Source organism: Felis catus, chromosome B2, assembly GCF_018350175.1.
Source record: "Felis catus isolate Fca126 chromosome B2, F.catus_Fca126_mat1.0, whole genome shotgun sequence".
NCBI classification, from domain to species: Eukaryota; Metazoa; Chordata; class Mammalia; order Carnivora; family Felidae; genus Felis; species Felis catus.
This window is the reverse complement of record NC_058372.1, coordinates 86536773-86558796: the sequence shown is the minus strand read 5'-3', so window position 1 is coordinate 86558796 and position 22024 is coordinate 86536773. Positions and strand designations below refer to the sequence as shown.

The following is a 22024-nucleotide window of genomic DNA, read 5'->3' as shown; positions in this document are numbered from 1 at the left end:
GAAATATAGTATTAGAACTGGATAAACTAAGAGACCAGTGGAACAGCATGGAGAACACCAAATCAAGTATGAATCAAATCAGAACCAAATAATACCAGACAAAAATTATATATTTATTTTTGATATATTTACATTTATAAATATTGATCTATTATATAAAGAATGAAATTTAAGTTTAGTAAGAGTAAGAAATTATTCAATAAATGGTCCTGGAATAATTGGTTACTTACATGGCAAAAAACTAAGTTGGATCCCTACCTTATACTGTACTCAAAATAATTCAATCATCAATATGAAAAGCAAAATTTGAAATATAGGAGTAAATGTCTACGCTTTCATGTTAGTAAAAGTTTTTTGAAAAGATGCAAAACACAAACCATAAATGAGCAGATTGGCAATCAAAAAAAATTGGTCATTGAAAGACACTCTTAAATGAAAAGACAATCACAGAATAACAGGTGGTATTTGCCACACATATAACGGACAAAGGATTAGAGTACAGAATATATAAAACACTCCCATGAGTAAATAAGAATTAAAAATTAACAGAAAAATGGGAAAAAGATACAAACACATTTCTTTTCTAAATGACAGATATTTTAAAGAAAGCTGAATCTACTCCATGGAATTTGAATCGATCTGTTTAGCAAACCATAATAAACTATATATTTACATTCACAGAGTCAGAAAAAATGAACAAGTCTGACAATATCAAATACTGTTGAGGATAAGGACCAATGGAAACTCACTCACTAAAAATAAAAGTAAAAGATGGAAAGCATAAAACCACTCTGAAAAACAATATTTCATAATATTGTAAAGTTGAACAAAAACCTTTTGTATGACTCAGCAATTGCACCCGTTAAGTGTGTTAAGTCAGAAAATCTTGCAGAGATCATGTGCAAGAACGCTCACAGCAGCATAGTTAATAGTAGCCATAACAGGAAACTGAATATCTCTCGAAGGGAAAAATGGATACATAAGTAGGTGTGTGGTCATACAACATACTAACATATGGCAATAAAAACAGATGAATTACAGGTAATTCATCCTCAGTATAGATGAACTTCACAATATTGAATGAAGCAATTAGGCTGTAAAAGTAAATACACTTTTATAAAGTTCAAAAACATTCAAAATGGATTATTAGGAATTATAATAGATAGGTTATTCACATGTTAAAATGTTAGTATGTTAGTTAACATGTTATTAAACACAATAAATTTTAGTCAAGCTATTTTAAAAATCATGATGATTATAAACACAAAAATCAGGATGCAATTAAAGTTACCTAACTTCTGGAATTAGACTGGGTATTGAGAAGTTGCAAAGAGGATTTCAAATATATAGGATCTAGGTATTTACCCAAATGATACAAAAATACTAATCCAAAGGGATACATGCACCCTGATGTTTATAGCAGCATTATCAACAATAGCCAAATTTTGGAAAGAGCCCAAATGTCCATCAACTGATGAATGGATAAAGAAGATGTGGTATATATATACAATGGAATATTACTCGGCCATTAAAAAGAATGAAATTTTACCATTTGCAATGACATGGATGGAACTTGAGTGTATGACAAGTGAAATAAGTCAGTCAGAGAAAGACAAATACCATTTGATTTCACTCATATGCAGAATTTATGAAACAATGAACTTGGGGAGGAAAAGGAGAGAGGCAAACCAAGAAACAGACTCAACTATAGAGAAAAAACTGAGGGTTGCTGGAGGGAAGGTGGACAGGGAGATGGGTTAAGTGGATGATGGGTATTAAGGAGGGCACTTGGGATGAGAACTGAGTGTTATGTGTAAGTGATGAATCACTGAATTCTACTCATGAAATTAATATTACATTGTATATTAACTAACTGCAATTTAAATAAAAACTTGAAACTACAAAAAAAGTATTTAGGGAATGTTTTGATATCTTGACTAAATTGCTATTTCTTTACCTTGCAGATATATTAGAAATATTCTTTCCTATATATGAAATGCTTTATTTTTTAAAGATTTCAAAAAATGAGTAGATGATAAGTAGAGTGGTATGTATTAAATTATTTTTTCTTATGTTTGTCAAAAGAGACATAATCTAGATTCATAATCTAGACATAATCTCGATGGGGGTAGCAATACCTAAGAAGGGTTTGACTGCTAATGGTGGTCATGGAAGTTGTCCAAACTGGGAAGATCTGGGATGCATGTGGGCTGAATCAAAGGGAACTGAGCAGGAACATTTTAGATGCAAGAGAGGAGAGGGAGGCAATAAATCTCTCTCTCTCTGTCTCTCTCACAGTACCATGGAAGTGTGCAAAGTGGGAACATGGTTGCAATATGCATGAACTTTGTGCATGAACATTGTGCAAATCAAGGACAACCTGTCTATGTCTTATTACTTTCCTGTCATGGATTACACTTTTGAAAACTGAGAGGGATTTTCCTTCTTATGGTGGACTTGAAATATACAAGGATACAATTTGAGCCTTCTGGTTTCCAATAATGTCTCTATTGCCGATGTGTTTTTGAGGAATTTTACTTACTTGAGGCAGTTGAATTACTGTCAATATGTTATTCTAAATAGCAATTATAACTTACATAGTTTTGATTACAGCTTTTTGTTCCACATAGAGACAGGTAATACTATATAAATCAACACATTATGTTTCCTAAAATAGAGGACATACAATAAATGGTATATATGGTTACTTCTGTCTCCAATACATGATGTGTAAATTTTGCTAAATAGATGCAAATAATGCCATACCCACTACTTTTGCACATAAGTCAAAGTGCACTGTTCTTTAATTCAAAGTTTGCTGGGATACCTGGCCTAATTTCCGTCTGGTTATTCAAAGCACCTTCACTCAGCCTGTGTAAATATATCTGTGTTCCTATGAGAGTACTGCAGGACTATTTTGACTGCCCGTTCAGGCTTTCATTGATTCAGTAAAGTAGATTTGTTTCTGCTTTTTTTAAGGGATGAACTTGGGGAGAATTCAAATCTAAATGGTGTAAGGAATATTAAAATCCTCTTGGGAAGTGTTAGTGCAAAATGTTTAAGTCTTTGAAGTGTGTGATTGATATACCAGACTTGAATGGAAACAGAAACTGGATGAAGAATCCTAATTCACACTATATTTAACTTAATTTACCTGTGGCCCTTTTTCCATTTAGGATTTTATTTTGAATTGTTTCTCTGATGGCCAGGCAGGAGCATTTTTTGGAAACCTCACCGAACAAAGTATATTTCTCTGTGCTCTATGGTTATAGAAACCATCTATAGTGCATAGTTGTATAATCACCTAGTCTCTTGAGGCAACTGTTCCCATCATTCTCTCCTCCCTCCCTGCATGCACTCCCTACATATGTTTATTGGGTACTATATCCCATTGATTCTATTTCAGAAGCATCCCTTAAATCTTATTTTGGGCCCTCTTCCTATCTCTGATGGGCCATAGTGGTTTACATCTATCTGGGGATATTATTCAAGATTTCTTCCTCTATTGAGTGGAACCAAGCACATTGCTACTACATGACTTTTGTTCTCTAATGATAAGCTCAATTTCCCCCAGGAAGTTCCAGAACATCCTCCATGTGCTCAAGAAGAATCTTTTCTCAGACTCATCTGATCATCTCCCTTCACTGGAAAAATCTCCAACAGCTTATTTTTGACTCTGAAAGAAAGTCTAAACTGCATTAGCATAGAGACCCTTTACTATCCTGTCTGCTTTCCCCTCCTCTAGCCCTTTCCAGACTCCGCACCGCCCAACATACACACATCTCCCACGTATGCTTTAGCCACTTCCAGTGACTGCCTATTCTTCACACATGCTACATCCTTTAATGGCATTGAGTCTTCACCTGTGGCTTTTCTTCTAAATCTAATACCCTCTTTCTCGTCTCACTGACCTTGTCTGCCTGATGATTCTCCTCATCCATCAAGGTCCAGTTAAAACTCCTTTTCTCGGTAGCTTTCTCATATCCCTCAGGAAAGAGTAGCTGCTCTCATTAGTTCATACATATGTCTATTTTTCTTTTGCCACATTTTGTAACAGTTTTTTCTGTCCACGTGTGTCTCACTTGTGAGCTCCTCAGAGAGGAAGAATGTTGCTTACTTCATTTGTGTATATCAAGTCCGAGTATAGCAGGATCTCAGAACATGGTTTATGACTAAAGAAATGACTGGGAAACTTCCTGTTCTCTAAGGGCGTGGAGTCCAAGGCAAGTATTGATGAAAACATATATGCAAAGAGGATTCTATCAACAGAATAAGGGATAAAGTTTCAATTAATAAAGAGTTAAGAATTTGTATATCCACTTGACTAGTGAATTAATTGTATCTATTACATCTGTGGCAAATATGTCCAAGGACTGAAAATGAAGGTTAGGGAACAGAAGGTAAAGCCCTAAGGACCTGTCTGTGGCAAGGAGAGTTCTTTCACTTTCCCTGTGAGGGCAGCTGAGGAAGACACCTGGTGGGTTCCTTCATTACCAACTGAGGAATGTGTCAGAGAAGCAGCAGAAGTAGGTGGTTTATCTGTGGATATTAATAAAGGCTTTTTTTTTCTCTCAACTAGGGGGACTGATATGCTTCTATTAACAGTTTTGGAGGTGTTGGCTCAGATTCTTCAATTCTCTGTTGGATGTTACACCAGACTTTTTGGATTTGTGCACATAACATTTTGAGATGAACCATGTCTTTACCCAGATCACAAGATCTTTGTCTTCTGAGATCTATGATGTTAGCTGAAATGTTGTTTGATCGAGTGACTGAATTTGACGAAGTTTAGGGGAGTTAAATGAGCTATATGAAAAAATAAATCTTCCAAAGTCTGGGTAAACTAGGCCAGATGGGATAAATATATGTTCTACAGCAGAAGAAATTAAAATGCACATATTTAAAAATATGAAGGAGTTAGGATAACTAGTAAAAAAAAGTTCTTTTAGTTTTTTTTTTCTTTTCTTGGTTCTGAGGGTTGAGTTCAGCAGGCCTGTGTGTACTTCCTTATCTGTTTTTGCTTGTCACCCAAGACAAGGCATATTGAGAAGAATTAGGTTAGAAATCAGAAGCTGGAGATTGTGGCACCTGTTGCTTTAGCACTAGCATATAACTTATCCACTGTTGTGGAAACCATTTAACCTTTCTGGCCCTTACGTTCCTTAACTGTAAATGAGAACAATAATAGCTGTCCATGATCCCACTCAAGAATCGAGTGGGATGTAAACGTGGAAAAGTCATGGCTAAGTCACCTGTAGGTGTACTTGACTTGATGGAAAATGTGCAGTTATAACTGTAGCTCCCATTTTGAAGAAGGAGGCTATTTTCTTCCCCCCTCATGCACTACTTTTTAAAAACTCAACAAACAATTTAAAAATAACTAAAGCCATAACTTCAGGCCATCAATCAAAAATAACCTAAAACAAGCATCATAGAATGGTGGTGGAATGTTTGATATTAGTCTCTAGGGACATATTTGCAAGTCCAGTTTGTTGGAAGCTGAATGTCTTGTGTAGAGAGGTCAAATAGTAATTCTCCTGAGGGCTGATGAACTACTCTCCCATGAAACAAAACAGCTGACTAGAGCTTTCCATCTGGTTAATTTGTTCTGTGGATACTAACAAAGAAAAAAAAAAAGTGATGATTTTCTTGGAGATTTACATTCAGAATCATGTAATTATAGCAGCTATTATTGAAATGGTAAAATATATCATGGTAATACACAACTATATTTTATCAAACATTATATTCTTTAAAAATAAAAGAAGTAGAACTCTTATAAAATATGTAGGTTTAATACCATCCTTGAGTTTTTTCTCACTGGGAAATTTTCAAGACCAAAAGAATACTCCTTTAGAGATGAAACTGTATTATCTAAATCTCTGTCTATTCGGATCCCAGTTTTCTGTTTTTAAATTTGTCATTAAGTTTGCCTCTACAATTTTGATCACAAAGGAACCACAAGCATTTCAAATTATGTATAAGTTGAGTTTTCTCTTCTACTTCCTGCAAAATTGCTATTTCTGTAAAAAGTCTTCTGGAAGAGCAGATCTGGTTCCTGGGTTGACTTAGGGTCTCTCTTGCAAGCCTTGTTTTGAAGTTCTGATTAAGTGCAGGGGTTAATAAACGTAAATACTGAATTAAAAGAGACGATTTATCTAAAAGTATTTAGCATAGGGTCAACACGTGGTAGAGGGGCAGAGTGAGTGTTTCTTGCATATGAATTCCCCTGGATCAACCTTATTTCCTACACATGTAATCTATGAGGACACTGCAGATCTAATGTAAATATTAGAGAGTATTTTTCCTGCTTCCTCTCTATGCTTTTTGGAAAACTCAACAAATCTTCTATGGAATTCCTTAAGGGTAGTGATTGTATCAGTTTGTTTTGTTTTGTTTTGTTGGTCTTCCTTTTATTTCAAGATTGCCTTCATCACACTCATTAATTACTAACAGTATGTAAACACTAGTAGCTGTTTTCTGAGCACTGAGGAGGGAGCTCCATAGATTCATCTATTTAACACTTTCTACCTGCTTCCCCTTGCATCTCATGACAAATACAAACTTACTTAGCAATAAGCATGATGTGTCGTTGTAAAAACGAAGTCTACCTTAAGTCCACTGAGGAAAGACTGAATCTGTAGCCATGACCATGTGTGTAACACACACTAATCAGCTCCATCACCCCCACAGGGCCAGGTATTTGCACAAGATCACATGAAAAATTTGCTATGATCTGGGGAATATACTTCACCAGAGAGGAAATACAATATCTTTTGTACCTTTTTCATCTTTCCGTGTTTGAGTTCAATATCATGTGTTATAAAGAGATTGTGAACTGATCACTGTAAAGCCAAGATGGCTATTTTATTTTCCTGAATGTTTTTAAATAAATTCTAATTCCCTTCCATAACTAGTGATGAGAAAGCTCAAACCTTGCTCAATTAACTCACCTTTAAAGGGCGACAAACATATTCAATTTAAACAATGGCTTGAGAGCAGGTCAGGTTAATAACTGTGGATCCAGGCACTATGCCAAGTGGTCCAATCACAAGACAGTCGGTTCATCTGAACCCTATACAATCTTGAAAAACTAAAAGTACATGCTCCTTTATAATATAGGAGAATCAAGCAAAAAATACTTTCTATGATTTTCTTTTAAACAAGTATGTTTTTAAGTATAAGAAATAAACCATTTCTATTCTGATAAAATAGTATTAGAAACTGTCCAAGACAATGAATTGCTCTTCATTTGGAAGGTGGCCAATATAAAATGATAGATGTATTCTTTAACTAATAGATCCTACAAGGTAATTTTTTAAATCCCCGACTTACCTAAATGACAACTCCAGTCAAACAAATTAGTTAGGAAGAACTTTCAGCCATTCAACTAAGAGCAATAAGTAAGATTTCACCATTGATCACATAATTCCTTCCTGAGAATATGCCAAGTCTAACCATACAATATATTGGCTTTCATATATCCTGGCATTAATGTGTATTACAGCTTCTGTTGGTTTATGATCTTCAAATTCATAAAACACAATGATGGAAGAAGAGTCCATTTTTGGACCTTCTGAAATTAGGAGAGCCTGTCAACAAGTTCTATTTTACCTTGGACTTAAAGCTTCAGACATTACTGAATTTTAAGGTATATGAAGGCACATTTATAAATTGTATTATGATATTATGTATTACGTATTGTGATATGTTTAATGAATGCCCTTTGTGTTTTTCTTAGATATTATTTATATTCTACCCTGTATTATAAATGATTTGGAGCTTTGTTGTATTTCTTATAACCATCATGTAGACTCACTGAGAGCAGCTACCGTGTCTTACTCATTTCTGTGCTTTACTGGAAGACGAGCAGTTCCGCATATTTTGTGGGTGATCTTCAAAAATGTCTTGGATAAAACTGTTGGTAATTAAAAATGATTTCTATTTTATTAAAAGTGATGATGGCTCAAGACCAGGAAAATAAGCTGTGGCTCCTCCAGTCTTGGAATTTTCTGCTGGGGCATCATATGATTCCCTAGTGACTAGAAGCACTCTTCAAGCAGCATTCTCTTCTTGATTTCTGGGGTGGAGGCTCCAGATACTCTTTCTCTTCCTCTGAACTAATAGGCCTAATCAGAGGATAACAAAGTGTCCTATATCTTTGCAAGTCTACCAGCAGTTTTCCAGATGATTGTATGCATCAAGTAGGTATTTGCTGTCTCTTTGGATCTTTCTATTCTGTTTTCAAAATTAGTGGTTCCTGCAGCTTTAGGCTCTTATTAAGCCTGTTGAAGGCTGGGGAGGGAAGGGCTGGACCTTTGATGGGAGGAGCTCTTCCTGGCCCTTCACAGATATGGGGAGGATGCAATGCCAGGCACTTGTTGAAGGCCAGCAGCCTGCTACTAAGGGCTGGTCATAAGGCATATGTACCCCTTGTCATATACATGACATTTACAATCTATCACCAAATTCTTAACTTTCAGTTGATTTTTTGGGACAGGTAACAGTAGCATTATTTATAAAACCACTCAGTTATCAGTATCCTATTTGGCATTTTGTCAACACCTAAATATTTATGTGGTTTAAAAAAATGGCATTTATATTCTTCCTTGCAAGGTAGAAAATTGTAAATGGTATCCATAAGTGGTGCTTTAGAGCAAATGAGATAATATGTATCAAAATACCTTAAAAATTATGAGTTATGCAAGTATAAACATTGCTGAGAAGGAAAGTATGTAGGAATTAGAGTAATTATAGATGGAAGATGACAAAATTTTAAGAACATTTACAACTTGTTATGCTAATAGTGTTGTAATACTTGATATTGATCAAAACCAATCTTGGCATCTCATCAACTGACATTTCACTTAAAAATACTTAGAGTAACCCTTGAGGAAACCACAAGATACAATATGATGGAATAGACAGGGAAGGTAGAGGGATTTACTTTTCACTGGGTAGCCTTTTGTACTTTTTGAATTTTGTTCCAAATGCATGCATGGACTATCTTAAATAAAATCTTAACACAAATCAAAAGATTAAGTTTATTTCACTTGACTCTCTTGTTCCTGATCATAAAATGTAAGAACTAGATGAGATAGTTCAGTTTCAACTCATTTTACAGATATGAAAACTAAATTCTGAAGATAGTATTCATAGTTACTTTCCAGAAAGATTAGGAAAAATGGAATGTATCTTCCAAATAAAACTGTGTAAGCACTTAATAGAAAATACCCAAATTGCTAATCAACATGAAATTTTAAAATATCACTCATTACTTTGCTTTATTACCACATCTGTCATTTGCATGAATTTTAACAAGCTTCTTTTTAGACTAGATTACTACTTTGTAATGAGTGACCAGGTTGTTAAATAAACATGAACGATTTTCTTTAAGATTGTCCAAAACTGGATGCCAAGTTAGTGACCCACTTAAAGAATCTTACATTTACCACCATTTTGGTAATTTTTCACAATTTATTTCTCAGCTCTGCTCTGTGTGACCTTGTTTTCTCAAAGAGAAAGAATTAACTTCCATTTTCCAACAAATTAGCTGCACAACCAGTCTTCTCTGCAGTAGTTTTCTGCAATAGTTTAAAAAAATGTCTACCATTAGATCTAGGAGGGTGAGGAGGAAGAGAAATAAGGAGAAGGAGGAAGGAGGGAGGAGAGGGAGCCCAGAAGAGAAATTTCGGAAACTCAGGAAGAGGAACCCCTCTGGGTATAGTAAGATATTTAGAGATAAAGCCTCTTAGTGCTGCAGTCATTTTGATGTTTTTCCTTCCCTATAAGCGCATGCTTCTGATCCAATTCCATTTTTACGGAACCACTAAATCTAGGAGCAGGGAGGGATTTTTGAAATTCTCTAGTTTGTGCCTCTCATCTAACAAATGCGAAAAACTGAAGGCCAGGAAGGCAAATTGTTTTTTAAAGCTGAAAAAGTGGTTAGTGCAAAGGTTTCCACCAGAGTCCAGATCTCCAACTCCTCATGGAAGCCATTTGTCATTGTTTTCATATATAGATGGGCAAAAAGCTTGTATGGAGTGACAGCTTTGGTTACTGCTGTGATTTTTTTCCAAAAGAGAAAAAAACGTATTTGTATCTGGCTCTCCACGTTTGAATTACTGACCAGGTAACAACCTCACATGCATAGAGAGGTTCATTCTGGAGCTCAAGCCAAGCCACCACTAGCTATACAAAACAAACCAGTTATCTTCAACAGCAAGTACATGTCCCCTCCAACATTCAAGGCCAATTCAATTTCTATTGGCTTTCGTTTATTATAGTTGTTACTGGTTGGGAAGAAAAACCCAAACCACATTTGGCTTGATTTTCTGAATCCTCACCAAAAATATGAGGTAGTGATGCATGTGTGTATATGTGGTTTGTATGTTTGTGTGTATGTGAATATGTGTGCTGTGGTGTGTGTGTGTGGGGGGGGGTGGGGGTGGGGGGTGTTGGGGCTGGGGATGTGTGGTGAGTGCTGGAAGTTGATGTTAACTAGTTTTTCCAGTATTTCTGCCTGAAGCAAAATAATCTTCCTACCCGAATGTGATTTACAAAGATACCAGGCAGGACTGTATCCTGTGCTTTGGTGATAGCATTAATCAATAAATTCAATAATTCCCTTGACAGTTTAAAATTTGTTGGTGATGGAGGGGGTGACCATTTGAACGGCTGCATGGTGATATTGAAAACCAGCTTTAACTTAATTTTTATCTATTCTTGGTCTTTGAGTTGTAGACAAGGTTGGTTCTCAGCATCTGTTGAAGGAAAATGCTTGTAGTCAAAGTGCTCACAGCCTCACTCATCAGTTGTGGTTTACACCTTTGGAAACACAATGTGTTGATCTCAGGTTGTTCATGCTAATTTTGAGAGTAAACGGCAAAATCTGTGTTCATTCCCTTGGAAACCAAATGTTCACAGTATTAGCTGACAAACACTGGTTACGAGTTAGTGTTGTTTTCATTTTCACCCGAAGCATCACTCAGTGTGTGAATTTTTAAGTCATGCGGATGTGTCACACACACAGGAGCAGAGATCTCTCCTTGCCTTGCTCAGGGCTGTGTCCCTGGCACCTAAAGCAGAACTTGGCACAAATATGTGTTAAATGAATGCAGGAAGAAAGAAGTCAGATGTTTGGCCACAGAATTTTAAAGGTTTAGAGCCAAACAGCCACTCTTCTCCCGTTTTATAAATAGAAGCCAACCCAGAGTCTTTAGATGACTTGTGTTTGAATCACACTTTCTGCGACCTTCAAAATCCAAGCTCTTTAGCATAGCACTTCAGACCTTTCATGATCTGGCTCTTTCAACCCAACATTATCCAACAGTGTACTTTTAGTTCTATGGGTTTCACAAAGAGCTCTGGAGTGCCAAGTCCAGGCCATCCACAGTGCTTGGCAGTGAAGGTGAAACCAGGTTTATCCTTTGAAAAGCTTCCATGCTGGGAGAGAGACTCACAAATAATTCTTTACTCCATGACTCTTCCATCAGATGAGGACCTTGGCTCTAAGTTCTCATGCACAGCTCTCGGTACTTCCCCACACACAGTTCATCTTGGCTCTAGTTAGTCATGTTTACTGCTCAACAGTAAGCTTGAGGTGGGACAGACGCTACATTCCCACCAGACTTCTGATGTCTAGCAGTATCACCAGCATATGTTGAGTACTCAGTAAACATTGTGGATGGAAGAAATGAGGGCAGAAAGGAGAGAGGACATGCGGAAATACTTGGGATAAATGCGTGGGGCCCTCTGGAGATTTCAGGAAATTTCTAGAAAGCTTCAAGTGAAGCTTCTTCTAGAGCAGTGTCCTAAAGTTTGAATAAAGCTAGTCTGTAGGAAAAGCAGGGGAAAGTTCTAAGCAGTGGGGAGTCCACATGGTTGTGGAGGTGGTGACCTAGCATGCCAAGGGATGTGGACGACAAGCCCAGTGAGCACAGTAAGAGCTGCTCGAAGGACCAGACCTAGAAGGCAGCATTTCATCCATAGTTGAGCAAAAGAAACGTCACTTATGAAACTAAATATTTTTACATGTCAGAGCTTTAAAAACCCAGCTATACGTTGCTGCAAATATATTTAGCCTACTGTTTGCTTCTTGGTCAATGGAAGGCCACACTATAAAAGCAGGTCATACGTGTGACATACGCTGACATACTCTGTTAACTAAAAATCTTAATTGACATTTCTGCAATTTACATCGATGACTTAAATTTATAAGAAACCAGGAATGGTTTCTTGAATTAAAAATCATATAAGAGAAGCTCTCATTTCCCCAAGTTTCTATACTTGTCATTTCTCTTTTGAAATTATTGGGGATAAAACGTTCCTCCCTTGGCTCTTTGATTCTCTTATACTTGTGGAATGACTTAACCGATACATAACTGGGCAAAAGGGTCCTCTCTAGTGTAACCCATTCTCCCTCAACACTCAGGTGGAAATTGCGGGCTCACAGGCTGCAACTCTGCTCCTCTCCCTCCAGGGAATTCGCTGCAGCCACCTGGCCCCAGGAAAGAGCACTGTCACCTGCAGGGCCCACATTCTCTCTCTTCTGGGAGTGAACTCAATTCAGGCTGGAAGGGGCAGTCTTTTGAAAAACCTTGTTTTCCAATTCCGTTTCAGTAATAATCAATTGAAAATAAGTTGATTCACATATGACACCTGCGTCTACTTTGCAATTCTTAGAACTCTAAAAGTAGAGATACGTGATTAAGTGGAACTTTCTAATCCATACATATGTTACAATAAAGGTGGTTTATTCTTAAGTATTGTTTGTTGTATTATGTGTATGGATATGTGGGGAAAGAGGAGGTGAGTGAGTAATATACATACCAGCTTTTATTAACCAGGATGTTAAATTAGGATTCTCTGATTATGCTAGCTTTGTAGTTTAACACTTAAAAACAAAATGAAGGAGTGAATAGCATTATTTGCAAGCTCTTAGAAAACAAGCAAAACAATAAATATTCTAATTATCTTGATCACAATAGCTGTTAATTCTTTTTTTTTTAATTTTTTTTTAACATTTATTTATTTTTGAGACAGAGAGAGACAGAGCATGAACGGGGGAGGGGCAGAGAGAGAGGGAGACACAGAATCGGAAACAGGCTCCAGGCTCCGAGCCATCAGCCCAGAGCCTGACGCGGGGCTCGAACTCCCGGACCGCGAGATCGTGACCTGGCTGAAGTCGGACGCTTAACCGACTGCGCCACCCAGGCGCCCCAACTGCTGTTAATTCTTAAAGGATTTTGGAATTTGACTTAACTGTTTTCTCTTTAGGTTATAGCGTGTAAGGTTTTTGGATTTCAAATATTAGTTTCCCAGGTGCAATTTTCATAATGGCCTATGTTCATTTCTATTAATTTTTTTCAAATCATTTGCGGTTTAGCTAACATCAAAAGTAAAGTACCAATATGTGTTTTAATAATGATTTATGGTTTACAAAGTACTTTCATGTATATTATCTGAAACAGTGATTTTTAAACATTTTAGTTTAAGAATTTATTTAGCATCTGGGGCGCCTGGGTGGCTCAGTCGGTTAAGCGGCCGACTTTGGCTCAGGTCATGATCTCACAGTCCGTGGGTTCGAGCCCCGCATCAGGCTCTGTGCTGAAAGCTCAGAGCCTGGAGCCTGTTTCAGATTCTGTGTCTCCTTCTCTCTGACCCTCCCCCGTTCATGCTCTGTCTCTCTCTGTCTCAAAAATAAATAAATGTTAAAAAAAAAAAAGAGAATTTATTTAGCATCTAATGAAAACTATCACTTAAGAATATATATATATATGCATGTGTTCACAGATGCTTCTCAAAACTAAGGAAACCAGGATTCTTGGAACCAGGCTTTAGAGTAGAGGTTGCCAACTCTAGCCCAAGGGCCAAAACCTAGCCACAGCCTGTGTTTGAATGGCCTGAGACCTAAACATAGGTTTTACATTTTTAAATGATCAACACACACACACACACACACACACACACACAAATGAAGAATACAATATTTCAACATGTGAAATGATATAAAATTTAAATTCCAGTGTCCTTAAATAAAGTTTTATTGGAACATGGCCATACTCTTTAATTTACATATGGTCTGTGGCTGCTTTTTTTTTTTTTAAACAATTTATTTATTTTATTTTATTTTTTTTCAACGTTTATTTATTTTGGGGACAGAGAGAGACAGAGCATGAACGGGGGAGGGGCAGAGAGAGAGGGAGACACAGAATCGGAAATAGGCTCCAGGCTCTGAGCCATCAGCCCAGAGCCTGACGCGGGGCTCGAACTCCCGGACCGCGAGATCGTGACCTGGCTGATGTCGGACGCTTAACCGACTGCGCCACCCAGGCGCCCCTAAACAATTTATTTTTAAGTAATCGCTACATCCAACATGAGACTCAAACTCACAACCCTGAGATCAAGAATCACATGCTCCACTGCCCTGTGCCAGCTAGGTGCCCTTGTGGGTGCCTTTGAACTATCATAGCAGAGTTGAGTAGTTTCCAGGCCTAAAATATTTACTATCTGGCCCTTCACAAAAAATGTTTACTGATCCCTGATCTAAAGTTTCAGAGTATATTTTGTGGTTTTTAGTTATATTATGTTGAGTGTTTGTTTAATTATGCTTAAGTTTAGGATTTGAAAGGGACCTCTACACACTGCTTAAAAGAATATAAAATTATTGACTAAATGACATGTAAAATAATGCTAGAAATCATTAATGTGGTGTTTGGAATGTAAGGGCATGGCAAAATGGTTCTGATATTGCTTTAAGGGAAAAAAGGAGTCTGACGTGAACAATCAGTGTGATCTCAACGACATAAATACTATTAAAGAGTAGAAATCAAGTTTAGAAGAAAACATGCTCAAATGATAGACCTCTTGATTGAAGTTATGGATTTTTAAAAACATGTTTACTATTCAGGACTTCATAAATTATACAATGTATCTCTTTGACAATAAGGAAAAACAAAATACTGAACTAAATTAGAGTACAGTTAAACTCTCAAAGATTAGAATCTTCTGTGGTAGTATAACTATAAATATGTTCAAGAGAATGAGTTGATAGACTGAATGTAATTATAGGACCAGAAATCATTTTGAAAAATTAAATTTTACTTCATTTAGGTAGCATGACAGCTTGGTATCAGATGCTTTTTCTTTTCTTTCCTGCATGCAAATTTATACCCATGAATCTGCTAAAGAAATGTTGATCTTTGTGTTAAGAAACAATTTTCCACAAAACCGAAGCATTGTTAGTTCTATACTGAGAGGCATTTGGTCAAAATTTATGATAGATTATTCCTTGTTCATAGGAGACTCATGAAATGGTCATCAACATAATGCATAGATTCATGATGTAAAGAAAATTAAACAATTTGACCATTTTTTTCTGTAGCTACTATACTGGCTTGATCTACTTGGTGAACATTTGAATGAATATATAAATGAATAAATTACCTTGTATGACTTTCTGGCTCTGAAAAAAATACATAGTTTGATATCTTGATCAGGACAACTCTTAATACTCTTTTAAAACATATTAGGGGTAACATGACCACATTAATTAAATTGTCTTATGAAGAGTTGTGAGGAATCATTGAAGAGAATAAAATCAAGCTGGGATACAAGGAGCCCAGAAGCCCATTCCCCACCGTCTTCAGTGCTGTAATTGTGATTAAATTGTGAATAAAACAAAAAGGTGTATTCTTAAATAATGCGAGGGGAGAATCTGATGTATCAAAATGATCTACTGAAAAATGAAACTCAGAATCCATTTGGTGGTTACTGCTCTGGCAAAATGAACAAACAAAAGAATATCTCAAATCTATGTTAGTAGCAACAGTATTATAACAGAAGAATTTGAGAAGAAATAAAAATAACCATAAGAGACTCAGCAATAGAGAACAAACTGAGGGTTGATAGAGGGAGGTGGGTGGGTGATAGGCTAGATGAGTGATGGGTATTAAGGACGGCACTTGCTATGATGATCACTGCGTGTTATAGGTAAGTGATGAACCACTAAATTCTACTCCTGAAACCAATAGTGTAGTGTATGTTAACCAACTAGAATTTAAATAAAAATTTGAAACAAAAGAAATAAAAATAAAAATAAAAATGTTGCTATTACGCTAATACAAAATTCTACAAAATGGGTGTTTTTATTCCATCTTTAAGACAGGGAGGCAAACTAATTTGCCTGAGGTTGCAGAAGACTCATCATGGACCAGACTTCAAAGCCTTGATTCTCTTCTCTGTGTCACACTATCAGCATTGCATTGACTTTTTAGCCTTGTTTATTTATTTAATGAATTTGAAGATCTTTGTCCCTTTCTAGTGTGTTAACAGTCCAACTCAGAAGCAGCATTTGGAGGATTACATCTAATATTTCCTTTTACTCAAACCAGCTCTTAAAGCTTTCTGTTCCCTGTCTCCATTTCTCATTTTACAGGTCTTTGGAAATGTGTCTATAAAATGCATTCACTCTTTACTGATCACCTGCAACCTGCGAAAGAGTGTTTGAGGTATTAGAAATTTAGTATTGCCACAGTCCTTCACTCTAAAGGGGCAGATAGTCTTATAGGCGAGACAGGTAAATAAATGAGATTATTATGTGAGACCAGAAGGCACATTGGTAATATGGGAATACTCAAAGTGGTATGAAATGTGGACTTGGGTGGAGGGTGTTCTGTAAATACTTCCCAGAGGATGCACACCTGAGCTGAGATCCAAAATATGGGGGTGACTGAGTTGAGTTAACTTTGTAGGCAGAGGCTCTGCCAAGAAGTGCCTTTGGAAGTTTGGCAGAAAGCAGGCATTTGCTCTGTTCTTAATGTGCTGAAGGTCATTCGGCATGTCTGAGCAGTAGTGTGTGTGCGTGTGTGTGCATGTGTGCCCACCAGTGCCATAGTAGGAATTGGTTTGGAGAAGAATGTAGAGGCTAAGTTATTCAAAGTATTGACTGGTGATAATAATAAGGCCATTTAACACTTACTCTGGGCCAGGCACTGTTGCAAGTAATTTTAATATCACATGTTTATTTCTCATAAAAAACCCAAGAAAAAGGTACACCATCATGATCTCCATTTTATATACAAGGAAAAGGAGACACACAGAAGTTGAGTGACAACTTCAAGTTTCCAGACCTAGGGAGCAACACAACTGGAACTTGAGTTCCAGCCAATATAGCATGGTCCTTGGACTAGTATTATCAGCTTCACCTGGAAGCTTATTAGAAATGTAAAAACAAACCAGACCTACAGAACCAGAATCTGCATTTTAACAAAGACCAGGTCCTACCTGAGCACTTCAAAGTTTGAAGAGATCTGTTGTAATCCCTTATAATCTATTATTGTTTCTCTCTAACTTTGAGAAGGAATCTGGACATTACCTTAAGGCCAGTGGAGAGTCAGGGAAAAGTTTGAAATAAGAGGTTGGCAAAATCAAATGTGTTTTTGCACCAATTGTTTTAGGTCAATTGCTCTGGCTTCAGTATGGAGCCTGCAGTAGCAGAGGGCAATCCTGGAGGCAGAGAGACCAGTGAAAGGGCTACTGTTCACCAAGCACAAGAAGATGGCAGCCTGAAATTGGGTGGTGGCAGTAACAAAGGAGAGGTGTAGGTAAATGCACAGGACAGCCTTGCCAGAACTTAGAGATTCTTTGGGTATTTGAATTGAGGGAGGGGAGGAGTTAGTTCCCCCAAGTTTATGGCTTGAGCAACTGGTTTCACCATGGTGTCATTTACTATGTAAGAGTATACCTGAGGGAAATTGGGTGGGGAGTAAGAAACGATAATTTGCTTTTAGATTAAATGATGAGATTTGGGAAGACTTTGGGTCAGCCAAGTATAGCTGTTTAGCCAGGGCCAAAGAAAGCCCCGGAAACCACGTACAAATGGTAGGGAAACCATATAAATTACTTGAGTATGTTGGAAGGGGTCTTTGTGCAAGTCCTGGTTTGTCCCTGATATCCCTTCCTCCTCTACCATTTAATTCATTGGGGTCCAAGCCTATTCCAAGCAGTTTTTCATTCAGCAGACAATTAAACATACAGGTCTATGGCTCAGAAAAGATACTTCAGCTAGAGATACAGATTTTGGATTCATAAGCCTATAGAACAGATGATAACTGAGGCAGTGAGATTTCCCAGAAAGAGAAAAGGAGTCCAGGATACAGGGGAGAAGAAGAGAAATCTGCAAAACAGACCAAATAGAGTGGTCTTCGTGGGAGAGAAGTAAGAGTTTGATATCATGGAAGCCCTGGGTAAAGCGTGCCCCAAAGTGGGGGAAATGGAGAATAGGGTAAAATTGATTCTAGACACTGAATAGATAACGAGAAATGTCTGCTGGATTTAGCAATACACTAGTGATTGACAACCTCCATGAGAGCTGGGAAATACTGATGAGGACTAAAGCCAGATTACAATAGACTGAGAAGTGGGGCTCGGGAAACAGAGATTAATAGAGTGTAGACAACTTTTCAAGAGATTGATCTATGAAGCTGAGGAAGAGGGGAATTGGAGGAGCTCAGTAATGAAGGAGAAACATTTTAAAATGGGAAATTTGAGCATGTTTGAGTGCTGATAAAAGGAGCCCATAAAGAAGGGAAGATTAAAGACTGTGATGCTTGAAAGGGTAATGGACACTTGTATAGCTCTTCCTTTTATGTTCCAGTGTACCAGTAGGTAGGTATGGAGATATGGGAGGATGGTCAGAGAAATGGGAAGACTCCTCTGCTAGAGTGGAAGAGTCATCTGTTCCACATTCTGGGGTCTTTAGTGGGTTAATCCTACCAGCATTCCATCCTAAGCTTTGCTCTCCACAAAAGGAACTGTTCTGCTCCTTGAAAACTCCACTTTTATTTCCATTACACACTGCTCAGGACAAGTATGGCCATGAATTAACTAAGCACCTGATTTAAAATTTAAACTTTAAACTTGGGGCCCCTGGGTGGCTCAGTCAAGTTGAGCATCTGATTCTTGATTTCTGCTCAGGTTATGATCCCAGAGTTGTGCAATCAAGACCTGTATTGGGCTCTGTGCTGAGTGTGGAGCCTGCTTAGGATTCTCCCTCCCTCTCTCTTTCACTCTTTCCCCCTCTGTTCCTCCCCAACCTGTGTGTGCTCTTGCTCTCTAAAAAAAAAAAAAAAAATTAACCCTTAAACTAAAATCCTTGCCTTAGCCTTACCTGTCTTCAGGTGAGGACAGTCTAAAGAGACAGTTTAGGCATACTTCTGTCCAAAACCCTTTAAAGATTTGGTGAACCCACTGGTACCAAAATATGTCTGAAGCTGAGGTCTCTGGTTTCACAGAAACCAGTGGCTCATAATCAGGACCCCAGAGAATACTCAAGGGCAGATTTCAGGTATCTCTCAAACCCAGATATGTAATTGAAAAATCTATTTGCAATGGGCTTTTTTTTTTTTTTTTTTTTTTGTGAGAAGAGGGTCCATTGATTCTATCAGAGTCTTAAGGGCATCTGTAGTCTGTGGAGATAGATAAATGCTCAAGATGATCACTTCCAGGGTACCAAAAAGTAACCAATACTAATGATGACAATCAGAGAGGAAAAAAGACAATTACAAGAACATGGAAATACAAGTTTGTTTAACTGTCATCTGACTCAGAATTTCCCATGTGAACCCAAGTATTTGCTTTTCAATTCTAAAGAAATCATGTTTCCTAGATTGAAAACATAAAAAACAAATCAAAGCTTTTCCAACATGTTCTAGATGAACATTTATTTTCAGTATTATAGTTGAAAGTTACTAGGCTTGCCTAAGGAACCCAAATGAATCTACCTTTATTCAAAATGTTGTTGGCAAGTATAATAAAAATCAGAGGTAAACTTGTCAGTGAGGTGATATGACATTAAAACACAAATCTGCTGCTCTTGCTTAGAATTGGCAACTAATGGTAACATGTGGAAATCAAGGAAGTGTAGAAAACAGACATCAGAGTTTACCTTCCCCATCAAACAATTTGGATTATGGCTTCAGGCATGTATCATAACAAATATGTTAAGAAATATCTTGTATGATACATGCTTGCAATATTTGCATTAAATATTAATCTATAGGCTTTGCTGATGAAAATGCTAGAATTTATACATGATGATATTGTGAATGTGAAATGACAGCTAAAATGACGTGAGGATTTACTTACATTTTATTTATAAGGATTACACGTTTTATTCATGATTCTTTTCAGTTTCCACATGTTTGAAACGCAAACTAACAGCTTAGTTTTCAAATGGCTGACAGATACCACAGAGGGTCTGACTAAACTAGTGAGGGAGAAAGTGTAAACACATATGGAATGTATGCTTTTCTTAAGAAACGCTGTTTGTTTCAAGAAGCAATGCTTAAGATTCCTGTAATAGATTATATATTTGTGTGGGCCAGACATACAGACATTTCAATTCAATCTCAGAAAACCTAACACTAGGAATGATCTTGGGGCGACTGGGTGGCTCAGTCAGTTAAGCATCCGACTTCGGCTCAGGTCATGATCTTGTGGTTCATGGGTTCGAGCCCCACATCGGGCCCTGTGCTGGCAGCTCAGAGCCTGGAACCTGCTTCAGATTCTCTGACTCCCTCTCTCTCTGCCCCTCTCCCGCTTGCACTCTGTCTCTCAAAAATGAATAAACGTTAAAAAAAATTTTAAAAATTAAAGGAATGGTCTCTAAGCCTGCTTCTGGAACAAGCAGGCAGATTTTTCTTGAAAATAGCAGGAATCTCACTAACTCACTTCAAATCTGTAAATGACTTCAAATTGTGCTCCGGATACATAAACCCAGCCATAAAATAACTGCAGTGATAAAGTTAGTCATTCAAATAAACGAAGCCAAATAAATCCCCAGAATCCTGCCACCTTTTTTGTTGTTGTTGTTCTGTTTTATGGCAATGAAGCTATAACGTGTATAAAAGCCATTTTCACAACTCAGGAGGCAACTCTGAAGAGTTATCTGTCCACTATGTGGCCCCCGCACACATATTATTGAAGTGAGAAATCTGAAAAGCTCAGCTTATAACACATGATAACTGTTGGCTCAAATAGCTTTTTAAAGTTTCTAAGAAACTTCAAGATATACACTTACTTGCCAAGTAAAAGTGTTCTCATAAGAGGTTACTAGAAATTTTATAAGAATCGCTCATACTTAAAAAAAAAATGAACGCCGAAATGCCACATAAAAACCACAAAGGAAACATGGAAAAGAAAACAGAACTTACTTTTTCTTAAGTTGCTTCTTCCTGTGATTTAAAGAGTAGGAAAGAAGAATATATGATGATTTTTTTTCCTCCAACACATCCAGATGTCAACTCCAGGAGGAACAGAATGAACCACCAGAGCTATCTGAGGGTTCCCCCAATTGCAGCTTTTTCAACTTTGTAGAAGAAAATAGGAGGGTGAGTGGGTTTCCTCCAAGTCTTGTGATGTGTATGTAGCTGACTCCTACTGGGCTGAAAAAGCACTCCTTGTCAATTTTTACTTAAAATTGGGAGTAACAAATTCTCTGCAGGATATCCTTAAAGGGAAATTCTGCCAAAATTAGTATTTGAAATATCTGGATAAGCTCCAGAATTTTAAAGTACAATGTGTATACACAGACAACTCACATACACACTCAAGAAATTTCCACTGCCTAGGCTAAATTAAGGGCATATTTAAATTTTTAAAAATCTCTAAAAGGATGATGTAGTTTCCTTTTCCTTGATTAATCTGTTTTGTTTGTTTGTTTGTTTGATTTTGTTTCATTTTCTTGCTTTCTGGTGACTATCTGAACCTGTCTCTTAGGTTAGAGATGGCTGTACTACAGAGCTTTTCTGTCGAACTATCTGGAAAGAGATGAAGCCCCATGTTCTTACCTGAAGAATTTTTGGTAGCTTGAGAGATAAACCCTGGGTTGTTGCTTCTATCACTGCCTTCTTGGGAAACTTGGGAAATTTGAGCCTTGGATTTGACTAGAATAACTCCAGGTAGCTACCTGCTTCCTGCATGTGCACTGAGGACTTACCACTCCCTGCTTCTTTCTGCGTAT

General features: G+C 37.3%; 1 protein-coding gene across 4 annotated transcripts in view; it reads right to left on the bottom strand.

Annotated features, from left to right (window-relative positions):
- The window catches only part of FHL5 (four and a half LIM domains 5), a 42127-nt gene extending 20103 nt beyond the window's left edge, over window positions 1-22024 (bottom strand). The window contains exons 1-2 of one of the 4 annotated variants that reach the window (XM_019830974.3): window positions 21852-22024; window positions 21216-21446 (exon numbers count right to left, since the gene is read on the bottom strand). Coding sequence is in view for 1 of the 4 variants with exons in the window: in XM_023254185.2 (XP_023109953.2) it covers window positions 3912-3941 (30 nt within the window). In the remaining 3 variants the exon portion in view is untranslated. Of the gene's footprint in view, window positions 1-3911; window positions 4260-21215; window positions 21447-21851 lie in introns of all 4 variants that reach the window. The other 3 variants (XM_019830976.3, XM_023254185.2, XM_003986392.5) reach the window with 3 other exon arrangements.